General features: G+C 44.3%; 1 protein-coding gene across 2 annotated transcripts in view; it reads left to right on the forward strand.

The window, feature by feature from the left end:
* The window catches only part of LOC311111005 (attractin-like protein 1), a 337,080-nt gene that overhangs the window by 188,376 nt on the left and 136,185 nt on the right, over positions 1 to 12,519 (forward strand). For both annotated transcript variants that reach the window (XM_084153687.1, XM_084153688.1), the window contains one exon: positions 4,785 to 4,837. In XM_084153687.1, coding sequence (XP_084009813.1) covers positions 4,785 to 4,837 — 53 coding nt within the window. The remainder of the gene's footprint in view (positions 1 to 4,784; positions 4,838 to 12,519) is intronic.

Here is a 12,519-nt window from a genome sequence, read left to right on the forward strand (position 1 = left end):
CGCACACAAGCCTAAGATCACCATGCGCAATGCCAAGCGTCGGCTGGAGTGGTGTAAAGCTCGCTGCCATTGGACTCTGGAGCAGTGGAAACGCATTCTCTGGAGTGATGAATCACGCTTGACCATCTGGCAGTTCGACGGACGAATCTGGGTTTGGCGGATGCCAGGAGAACAGTACCTGCCTGAATGCATAGTGCCAACTGTAAAGTTTGGTGGAGGAGGAATAATTGTCTGGGGCTATCTTTCATGGCTCGGTCTAGGCCCCTTTAGTTCCAGTGAAGGGAAATCTGAGCCAGGCCTAATCGCCCAACATCAGTGCTCAACCTCACTAATGCTCTTGTGGCTGAATGGAAGCAAGTCCCTGCAGCAATGTTCCAACATCTAGTGGAAAGCCTTCCCAGAAGAGTGGAGGCTGTGATAGCAGCAAAGTGGGGACCAACTCCATATTAATGCCCATGATTTTGGAATGAGAGGTTCGACAAGCATTTCTCCACATACTTTTGGTCATATAGTGAATTATGACCATCCAATCTAATCTTCACATTAGGAATATTAGGCTATCTTACATAAGTCTGGAAATGTGAGGATGCATGTAATGCTTTATTATAAAGGTGCATTTTTATGGTGAAAATTAGCTTCCCCAAACTTGAAACCCACACGCCGCCTATGTTAGAATAATTGCCCACATTTACTTTTCCTAAGCCAACAAGACAAGTAACGAACGGCAAAATCGCTAGCCGTTGTCAATCAATTATCCACCATAGTAGAAAAGTTGGCAAAAGCCAGCTATTACCGACTAATGGAACCCCTGGTGTCTGTGTACAGTGTCTGTGTTCAAATATGTATGTGTTTGCGAGTATACTGTGTGTTCCTGTGAGCGTCTGTCTGCCTGCGAGCTCATGCACCAGCGAGGCAGAGCAACTTTTGATGGAGTGGGATGTGAGCATTAAATGGTAGACAAGGGAAATTTGCACTGAGCAAATAAATGTTAAGTTAAGTGGCTGTTGAAATTGCCTCCATGTGTGGAGCAGGCAGCATCCAAGCGTTGCTGTCGGGGAGACCATAAGAAATAAAAAGCAGAAAAACGGCAGCCATGACAGATTTCATAAAACACTATGATAATCTCTTCAGATTTCTTTTCAGGTAAAGAGAAGTAATGGATAGAGCCTCACTGGTTGGTCTTCAAGGGAACACTTATCCCAGTACAGCCAGTGTACCTAAATTACTAAGTCACTCTTGTGTTTGTGTTGTGAAATAACTGATAGCTAGCCAGGTGGAACCAGCTTGATCGCGTGAGCTCACATTCTGTTTCACTTCGAAACGTGAGTGCAGCGGTCCGTCTGCTTGACCAGGCTAACTGATAGCATCCCTTTCTCAGTGAAATCCAACACATTTCTCCAAGTGTTCCATTGGATTGTTTCCATGGAAAGCTAGCCTGAGGGCCAGGGTCTTTCTTACAGTTAACCTGTTTAGCTAAGGTCTGTCCTTGTTTGCGCTCTGCTGCTAATTCGCTCTTTCTTGTGGGTTTGCTTGTTTTGATTACTGATCAAATACTCTGAATGTGTGTGTGAGAGTGTGTTTGTACTGTATGTGTCTACGCACAAGTGTGAATTCAAAGTTATGTACCTCTTAGGGGGTGAGTCTAATTAAATCTCCTTGCTATCATACAGACAGACAGACAGAAACTCAGCAGCCCCCCTTCCTTTCCATCTTCCCCTGACAACTAGGCTCTATCCGTGCTCCCCTCGAACCCAGGACCCAAAGGACAGAGAAGTAAACAGACTCAGTTTCAGAGGTATATTTTGGCACTGCTGTCGCCACCCTGCCTGGCACGCTGTGTGGCCCAGTGGAGTCATGGCATAGGTGGGTCCATGTGTGTGAGTGGAGTTGGCTTTTTAAATAGTTCCAATCTCCCAGCTCAGCATTTACCTCAGCATGCGCCTCCTGTTACTGACAGCAGCTGCTGCACTAACAGACAAATCATAGACGCTTTCGCTCTCTCTCTCTCTCTCTCTCTCTCTCTCTCTCTCTCTCTTTCTCTCTCTCTCTCTGTCTGTCTCTGTCTCTGTCTCTGTCTCTCTGTCTGTCTGTCTGTCTGTCTCTGTCTGTCTCTGTCTGTCTGTCTCTGTCTGTGTCTGTCTGTCTCTGTCTGTCTCTGTCTGTCTGTCTCTGTCTGTCTCTGTCTGTCTGTCTGTCTCTGTCTGTCTGTCTGTCTGTCTCTGTCTGTCTCTGTCTGTCTGTCTGTCTGTCTGTCTGTCTGTCTCGGTCTCTGTCTCTGTCTCTGTCTCTGTCTCTGTCTCTGTCTCTGTCTCTGTCTCTGTCTCTGTCTCGGTCTGTGTCTGTCTGTCTCTGTGTGTGTGTGTCACACAAAACACAAATGCCCACAGCGACCTTTAATCTCCAACCTTCCGCCCTCTGTTACGGCTCACAAAGAAAGCCATGCTGAGGGTCCATAGGGACACAGCCTGTGTGTGTGTGTGACTGTGGCTGAGACTGTGGCAGCTTAATAACAGATTAAGTGTTCCTAAGGACAGTGGTGCTTTTCTCTCTGAGTGAGAGGCAGCCAGACAGACAGGAGAGAGACTGGTGGAAGGAGGCCAGGGTGGTCCTCCATCTTGGCACCATTACCACAGGATAAGCTGCTTAACCAGCCAGCCCCTAGATGAGTGTTGTGTTTAAGTGTTAGTGTTCTCTGGGGAGATGGAGAGTGGGACTCGGGGCCCCTTCTAAAGTCCCCTTGGTGCATCTTAACACTACTGTCATGTTCCTAAGATTTACTGAGGACAAAGATAATTGTTTGGAAAATATTATTGTCTCAGCCTTGCCTTTGTGTAAGTGGGATACCATCGGTTTCAAACTCTTAACACAAGGCCTTCAACACATAGAGGGACTGAGGCGTACAAACCAGATAACACTGCCGTGGCCTTCGTGTTTAAATTGAAGTTCTCTTGTGCTGTTTTGTGGGGTTGTTTTTCACAATGCCATCTGTCCTTGGCTATGAAATATTAATTACTGTTACTTTATGACCCTCATAATAAGGGTTGTCCAGCCACTGAATGGAATTCAGATCTTTTTATGTATAAGCACAGGGAATAGACAGCTGTGGTATATCAGACCGTATTCCATGGGTATGACAAAACATTTATTTTTACTGATCTAATTACATTGGGAACCAGTTTATAATAGCAATAAGGCACCTCGGGGGTTTGTGGTATATGGCCAATATACCACGGCTAAGGGCTGTGTCCAGGCACTCCGCGTTGCGTCGTGGATAAGAACAGCCCTTAGCCGTGGTATATTGGCCATATACCACAGCCCCTCGGGCCTTCTTGCTTAAGTAACCACTGCTTGACCAGCCTTGCAAACAGAGCCATTACCTCTGAGTCCATTTATTGACACAAGGGGCATATTTGACAATGTATCATATGTGTTTAGATAGGCTTGTCAAAGTAGTGGAGTATGTATTTACAAAGCGCCGGTTTTCCGCGCTGTTTCCCTTTCTAAGGTACCTCCCTGGGTTTTGTAGAAGTTGGGTTATGGCAATAAACATGGGTGTTTGGACTGCGGTAATGACCCAGGCTCATAAACCAAGCCAGATGATCAAATGCCACCTACCGCAATTACCCTCATGCATGGTACTCCTGACTCCCCAAAGTTTGCTTTCAGTTCTCTGCCTGCTTTTTGAGGACATTGTCTTTGTAGTGGAGTCAAGGCTTCCTGATTGACTTGACAAACAGGGTCAAATGAAGGATTTGTTGAGTTTTACACACACCTGACTCGGGTTGTTAAAGACCACTTATGACTTGGATCATATTTTTCAAGCCTCTATTAGGTCCTAGCTGTCCTCCCCCTTCTTTTAGTAGCATTCAGGGTCTTCTGGGCTTTCTGTAGCCGACTTACTCCCCGGCTGCCCAGAACACAGACAGACACATGGCTCCTGCCCCTGAGCAGAACAGAGAGGTATCGTCAGACAGGGCTGTCAGGGGAAATCACCTCATCATAACCAGGGAGAGGACAGCGCCTGAAGCAGCACACAGTACAGTCACCTCAGATAGCACCTCTACAAACAGCCTCTCAGGACACTCCTCCCTGGCCCAAAATAACCTTCAGGGATGATGTTATTAACAGTGTGTGATAGGACTGTGATGTATTTGGCAAGGTGACATATCTCTTGTTAAGCTCATTGTTTTATGTCTTCCATTCTTCTCTCTCTCTCTCTCTCTCTCTCTCTCTCTCTCTCTCTCTCTCTCTCTCTCTCTCTCTCTCTCCCCTCTCTCGTACTCCCCCCCTCTCTCTCTCCCCCTCTCTCCCCCTCTCTCGTACTCCCCTCTCTCTCTCTCTCTCTCTCCCCCTCTCTCATACTCCCCCCTCTCTCCCTCTCTCTTACTCTCTCTCTCTCTCTCTCTCTCTCTCTCTCTCTCTCCCCCCCCCTCTCTCGTACTCCCCCCTCTCTCTCTCCCCCTCTCTCCCCCTCTCTCGTACTCCCCTCTCTCTCTCTCCCCCTCTCTCCCCCTCTCTCGTACTCCCCTCTCTCTCTCTCCCCCTCTCTCCCCCTCTCTCGTACTCCCCTCTCTCTCTCTCCCCCTCTCTCCCCCTCTCTCGTACTCCCCCCTCTCTCTCTCCCCCTCTCTCCCCCTCTCTCGTACTCCCCTCTCTCTCTCTCCCCCTCTCTCCCCATCTCTCGTACTCCCCCCTCTCTCCCTCTCTCTTACTCCCCTCTCTCATACTCTCCTCTCTCTCTCTCTCTCTCTCTCTCTCTCTCTCTCTCTCTCCCATTGTTGCAGTTGCGACTCCGAGAACCGTTACCTTGGCAACCCCCTCAGAGGAACGTGTTACTGTAAGTATCCCGTCGCTGCAGCCCCACCTGAGTCTCCATTGCATTTTCGTCCTCCAGATGTTGCCGTGGTCCTATTTGCTCATTTTTCACACACACACACACACGCATGCGCGCCTGATCAGTTGCAGCATCCCACACATCTGCACATCTCTGTGACCTTTGCCCTGCAGTGAGGGTTGGCTAAGCAGATGCAAGCATTTACTCTGTGGCAGGCGTATGGCAGTAATCAACTGCAGATTTGTCTGGCTCTAAACTTGATTTGACAGATTTGTAGCTGGGTTTAGAGGGACTTCTGTCTCCAGATGTTAATGTCAGACCACTGGCCTCCATATTCATTTGAATAATTTGCAGCAAATCAAGTTAAAGTCCATGGCGGGAATGTTTTACTCAAAACAGATTCTCTCTGGCATCAGCCGGTAGAAGTTGGTCCACTGACCAGGGTTGTAAGGGTAGCTGTTTTGGACAAAGTTCAAGTACTGTCACTTCCAATAGTAATCCAGTTGAGTGTAGTCATGAATTAGTGTAGTTCTATGAGGTTGTCAATTGCAACTTTGATGTTAGTGGTCAGAATTGCTTAGGTCAGGAACTCAATGGTCCATCAAGTATGCCTTTGATCAGAACAAATGCAAACTATTTTTGTCGAAGCTATACTTTCACTTACGTAGTTTAAAACTACCACCACAAATTGCATGTAATTGTAACATTCATTTCAATAGAAGATATTCAGTACTGTTCTGTATTTATAGTCAGATTCTAACCAGCTTTAGAAAGGTTAAGTACATGTGCCAGCATCAATCACGGTGACACCCACTGTCTCCTATTATTCACGAGAGATTGTGTCTGTTCAGTTGACTGGCATGAGGCATCAAGTGAGGAGGGCACTAGATGGCACCTTTGCTGTGCAGTGTACCCACAGTGTACCCACACTTACCAGGAGGATGTGGGTTCCGGAAATCACTTACATCACTATGGTCACTCTGAGAGCTGTCTATCTGTTTGGCTCTGTTTGGGTACGGACGGTGTCCCCAGAGGGACATGCCATATCCTGACCATTCCACTGCGTCGGTTGAGAGTGTTCAAAGTCATTATTAGCTTGTCCATTTGCTCCCTAACACAGCCAAGCAAGCACACAAATACTGTAAATGGTACATTAGAAAGACATTTGCTTCCTGTGTCCCTTTGTCAAACTGTTCTATCAAACAGAACAGTGGCTGTAAATCATTTATTAGCTTGCCATTCAGATTAGAGAACAACCGATAATCGGCCAAGCTTATATACCGGGACGATATTGGCCTTTTCTAGTCTATTGGCTACCGGCCCTTCTCTATCGGCTTTGCTGATAGACCCTCTACAGAGCAAAGCTGCTGCTATGGCACTCACCGCCTGAGCCACCAGCACTGCACAATGCCAAAAAAATGTCTAGCTGGGAAAGTCAGCAGCAACAAGCTAGATCATTCTCCAACAGAACGGTGCAGTATTGAGAAATGGATGAATTCACACAGTGACCAAAATCAAACTCCTGTTGCAAATATTAGTTTAATAATAAGGCTTGTGTCGAGGTGCCCGGACATGCATGCAATAAGCAAGCTAGCTAAGCAGATAGCTATGTGACCTGTTAGCAAAGATTACGATAATGAACCCTTTCTAGATAAACATGGTGCTAAGATGTCAGATAGGAGCTAAAAGCCAACGTAGCTAGCTAACGTTAGCTGGATATCATTTTGAACATGCATCATTTTCGGCAACGAGCCATCTGATTTGCAGTGTAACTTTAGCTATTTACTGGTGTGCTGATCTGACCAACCGCAGTCTTATCCATAAATTGACAGTTGATAGTCAGATTAGATGATTGTCGTAATAGGGAAAGAAGGAAGTGTTTCAAAATGCCTAAATAAAGGTTGGCAATATGTTTTAGCTAATTAAGAATCTTCCTGCATGTTTAAGGACCATGAAAGCCTTAGATCAGTGCATGTGTGTGCGTTCTCACTTCTCAAACTATGGGCAGATTTGAGTAATTCAGACAGAACGTGCATCGTTGTTTCATATTTTTTCCTACCCTCGCTCTCCTTGTTAGATATTATACACATTTTATGGCTTGGAAGCAAATGTCATCGCCACTGAGCTAGTTGTCATAGTAGCAGTAAACAGCACTAATCGTAGCAGGAGGATCACGTTATAACCCGCTGAACTAGCCAGTTGAGTTGTTTCCAATTTCTTCCTGGCAGCTGAGTTGTTTAGAGATGCGTCCTGACAGCTGGAAAAAATATTTATTCCTGACCACAGAAAATTACTCAAAATACTAGTTTCATAATCATCTGTGATCACAAATCAGGCTCGTTTGCATTAAATAGATTATTTTATATTCTCAAACTAACAGCAGTGCCTATATAATGTCCTTCCACATGCTGGAGTGATGCTTCTATGCAAATGTTGTTGATCAGTAGGCTAATAAGTCCCAAATGGAAGGCAAACAGATTGTTTGTTTGTACATCTAGCACTATAGACTCCACTGATCATTCAAAACAAGCTCAATAACTCAATAACTCAATGCACACACACACTCCGATTGAATATGCATTCACATGTATTGTGAGTAGGCCTATGCCACCTTAATTCACCCAGTTTATCATGAGATTTACCATTGAAATAAAAGTATTACCTTTATGTTGTTATGTAGTTTTGACGTCTTTGCCGAGGATGTTTTAGTTGCGCAATTTTACATCTAACTAAGGTGTTTGGTGCAGTGTTTCTCAAGTTCAGAAATGCACAACGTGTTGTCTTATGTATACAAAGTCGGAGCTGCTGGGCAGGTCTGCCTCACTGTCTATGCTATTGGATAGAGAGATATCACCGCAGCTGTGCACCCTTTGTTAGTGGGCAAATGGACATCGTCGGATCAAAACCCAACCTTCATTTACCTGTTGTGACGCACGGACGTTCCAAACTCCGTTTTAGACGAGACAAAATTATCCTATTGACACTTTCTAGTCAATTTTGACACTAGAATAACTGTTTCTGAATCGAATCGATGCCACGTAGGCTGTTTTCCAAAATTTTATTTTTGCATTTTAAAGGCAGTCGCTCTTTAAAATTGTTTGTGTAAAATGCTGTTAGAAAGCCAGGATCTAAGGTTCTTAGGTAGACCGCCTAACTAGGGCTGTTATGGTGACCGTATTACCGCCACACCGGCAGTCCCGAGTGATGACCGAAGTCAAATTCTATGTGACCGTTGAGTCACGGTAACTAGGCTTCTCCAAAAAACTGCTCTGATGCCGCTGATGGTCATTAGTAGCCTACCAAAGGCAGCATTGATGTCAGAGTGATGTGTCCCTCTAATCACTCTGACATCAATGCAAATGCAATCAAAAATTCAATCAAACACTTCATGAGATAACTCAAGAAGTGTGTCATTCATTTTATCGTCTTTGCCGAGGATGTTTTAGTTGCGCAATTTTACATCTAACTAAGGGTGTTTGGTGCGGTGTTTCTCAAGTTCAGAAATGCACAACGTGTTGTCTTATGTAAACAAAGTCGGAGCTGCTGGGCAGGTCTGTCTCACTGTCTATGCTATTGGATAGAGAGCTATCACCGCAGCTGTTCACCCCATGTTAGTGGGCAAATGGACATCGTCAAAACAAAACCCAACCTTAATTTACCTGTTGTGACGCACAGATGTTCCAATCTCCATTTTAGACGAGACTGACTTTGACAACAATTATCCTATTGACACTTTGTAGTTAATTTTGACACTAGAATAACTGTTTCTGACTTGAATTGACGCCACATAGGTCGTTTTCAAAGGGATTCGTTGCTTTTTAAAGGCAGTTTCTCTTTAAAGGGTTATGTAGGATCAAATGTTAAGCCCCACTTAAGTGCTACTTAGATGGATACCCAATGTCATAACCATGGCTTTGATGGATACCCAAGATTCAAAGCTTTTATCACGTTGTTTTGCAAAATCATGAGTCCAGCCCTGCCTTTCCTAGAAGCACTGCCAGTGCGGATGTGTAGGATTTGTTGGACCTGTAGGAAATGCAGACGTGTGGGAGGTGTAAGCTTGGATATGGATGGGTAGGTTATAGAGACTAATTGGGCCAATTATGCCTAGTGAATCAGGGCGACTGAAATCATAGCGCACACACCGCCCTCTCTTTGAGTGGATTGATGTTTACTTTGCAGGCTCATTACATGCTAATTATTTAACCATCCGCTAATGTCAGTTGTTACAAGGCAGAACTGTGGAGCTGTCAAGCACAATGACACTAATAATGATACTGACAGTAATGATGATGAGGCATTACATTATATTAATGGGGAAATTGCTACTGTACGCCTACTACTACTACTACTACTACTACTACTACTACTACTACTACTACTACTACTACTACTACTATTACTGCTAGGCATACTACTACTACTATTACTACAACTACTACTACTACTACTACAAGGCATACTACAACCACAACTGCTAATACTTCTACAATGAATGTATGGCTTTACTATGTACTTATTCTACAACTACTACTACTACTACTACTTAGTAATTCTACTAACGCTAGGCCGAATACTTCCTACCACTGGAGGCTGGTCTAGGTCACTGTGCTCTTGGAGGACCAGTACTGTGGTTCAGCTCAGATGACTTCATTCTGGAATGTAATCATGGCCGATGCTAATGAGGAAGCTGGTCGTCAGTGGCTGACCAGGCTGTTGTGGTAATGAGTTGCCCTCACAGTGGAGCCGTGTCAGCAAGCACGCCCTAATGAGAAGGAGCCACCAAGTGTGTCCCACCAGCCACACCACCCGCCATTACCAGCCTGTACCCTCAAGCCCCTTATCATGAGAGAATCAGGCACTCTGCACTGACGCCTAAACACTATCTGACCGGCACTCTGCACTGAAGCCTAAACACTATCTGACAGGCACTCTGCACTGACGCCTAAACACTATCTGACCGGCACTCTGCACTGAAGCCTAAACACTATCTGACCGGCACTCTGCCCAGATGCCTAAACACTATCTGACAGGCACTTTGCCCAGACGCCTAACCAGTGTCAGATAAAATACAGAGAGAGAAATTCTCCCCAGACGAAGCACGGAGGCGTCTCTGTGTTGATCGTCTCTACTTGCTAATTGTAGACTGGCTGTGTAGACTAAGGTCTGTCCGACTGAGGGAACTAATCCTAGTAATTCTGAGAATACAACTGATGTCTGAACTTGATCAGTCAGGCAGTTGGCTCAGACAGCTGAGTGCTACAATCAGACAAGCACATATTCATAACTATGCCTCCATCATTACAAGTGTCACTTTACCTGGAGGCCCAGAATAATCAAGGACACCACTTCTTCTGAGCCAGTGTTCTGAGAGTAAAGTCTCAATGGTGTCCTTTTAGAAAATTCATTTTTCAGGGATCTTATATAATAATAATATATATATTTTTTAAATGCTAGAAGGTGCTTTTATCCAAAGCGACTAACAGTCATGCGTGCATACATTTTGTATAGGTGGCAGCGGGAATTGAACCCGCTATCCTGGCACTGTAAGCTCCAAGCTCTACCAACTGAGCCATACAGGACCATCTTGACCTTTAAGAAAAGTATTTTGACTGAAATATATTGCTTTACCCCTGTACTATCATGCTGTACATTCTGTTCTTTGTCTTTGAAAAGTGTTTCAAATGCAAGGTAATGAATAGTAACAGACTGGAAGAAATATCCAAGTGGATCCTGTATAGCAGATGTTGAGTAAGGCTTCATGCTTGTTTCAACTCATTGGAAGCATGCTTCTAAATAGGAAATTACTTTAGAGGTGAGATTTTGCTCTTTTCGATTTTTTTTGTTTCAGACGCTGAATAAAGTTACACATTATGCTAATGCCATGACTCATCTATGAAAACTTTTAAAACAGATGGATTTCCTTTTAGTCTTGTGAAGCTAATTTGATCCTTACCTTGCTTTATTTAATTATCTTTGTAAGGTAAAATTAGTCCCCAATGAGCATGTAATGTATGCATGTCATTTAGATTATCCAAAGTAAATTGTTTTATTATTTCTCTGATGGCAGTTTTAATTTGCACACTGAGCTTTTGCACCACAGTGGCTAATATTATATCAGGCATGAAATCTAACATATAGAAACGTAGAAAATGATTGTGCAATTTGACAAGTCTTCCACTTTTCATAATGTCATTAATTCTCTTCTCTGTGAAGTCACACTCTTCTTCTGGACAACACACACTCTCTCATTACCGCAGAAACAGTAGGGGTTCTTTGAGTGGGCACTACATTGCTCTAAATAACATTAATAAGCACAATACTGGCTCCAAACACTCCAGAAAGCTCACAATATCTGCTTTGAATTTCCCTGCACTTCTGTGTCACCTTTATAGAGCATGTGGAACTTTCTGTAGTTTACTAGACCCTTATGGGATAAACAACACACACCAACATGTGTGCCCGGAGCAGGAGGGAGAGAGAGACACACACATCGGCTTTGATCTGATATCTGCTAATTCCTTTAACTCGGCGTGACGGCTAAACAAAACCAACTATTTGTCTAACATAATTTCCTTTCGTCTTGCTATGGCTTGAAATGTGTGTTCTGAAAGGAAGTCAAATTAAGTCCTCTCTGAACTCTGCAGGAGTGTTTCTTTTGTCAAGTTAGAACGATGACAAACAATTGTTTGTTCTCCTGGTGTGTAAACACATTCATGGCTGATTAACATCAGTTCATAGAAGCCGTGAAATGGGACAGTGAATGGCACAGTGTGAGCTTCTGAGGTAGAGACGTGTAGTGTATTCAGCTGTCATTGACAAATTATGAAGATGGCATTTCCTCTTAGGGAGTGGGATTTGGTTTTGATGGCCAATGTGTGTATAGCACAAGAGGCTGGTGAGGGGAGGAGAGCTCATAATAATGACTGGAATGAAGTGAATGGAATGGTATCAAACACACAAGGAAACCATTCCATTCCAGCCATTACTATGAGCCCGTCCTCCCAAATGACGGTGCCACCAGCCGCCTGTGGTGTATAGGCCTCGCTTTTACCCAGGATGCACAACTCCAGTCCACAAGAACAGTATCCCTGCTGTTTTCTATTGCTCCCTGGCACTGAATTGATCAGTTCATATCATTGATTGCCCAGAGAGTGCACATACCTGGCTTCCTATGTCTGATCAAAAGACAGCAGGCTCTGTAACCCCTTGAGGACCGGAGTTGTGCACCCCCTGGTTCAACCTGAACTCCTCTGAAGAGTTAATAACAGTGATCTGAAGGGTTAACAGTTAAACGTCCTGCTGAGCATATTGACAATCCACTAGAGACACTCTCTCACATGGCTCCTCCTAGACACTACCCTCCGAATCAAGGGCTGTCTTCTGAATGGAATCAGACAAGGTGACCTTTCTAGATTCCTGCTGAGGTCCAGATGTTAAATGTACCATGAGGCCCTGTCATTGAATAGGACAAACGTTTATAAAAGTAGAACTGGCATTGAATCCCAGTGAATATTTTCTATACTGAACAAAAATATAAACGCAACATGTAAAGTGTTGGTCCCATGTTTCATGAGCTGAAATAAAAGATCCCAGAAATGTTCCATACGCACAAAAAGCTTATTTCTCACATATGTTGTGCACTCATTTGTTTACATCCCTGTTAGTGAGCATTTCTCCATTGC

Source organism: Coregonus lavaretus (genome assembly GCF_964263955.1).
Source record: "Coregonus lavaretus genome assembly, chromosome: 36".
NCBI lineage: Eukaryota > Metazoa > Chordata > Actinopteri > Salmoniformes > Salmonidae > Coregonus > Coregonus lavaretus.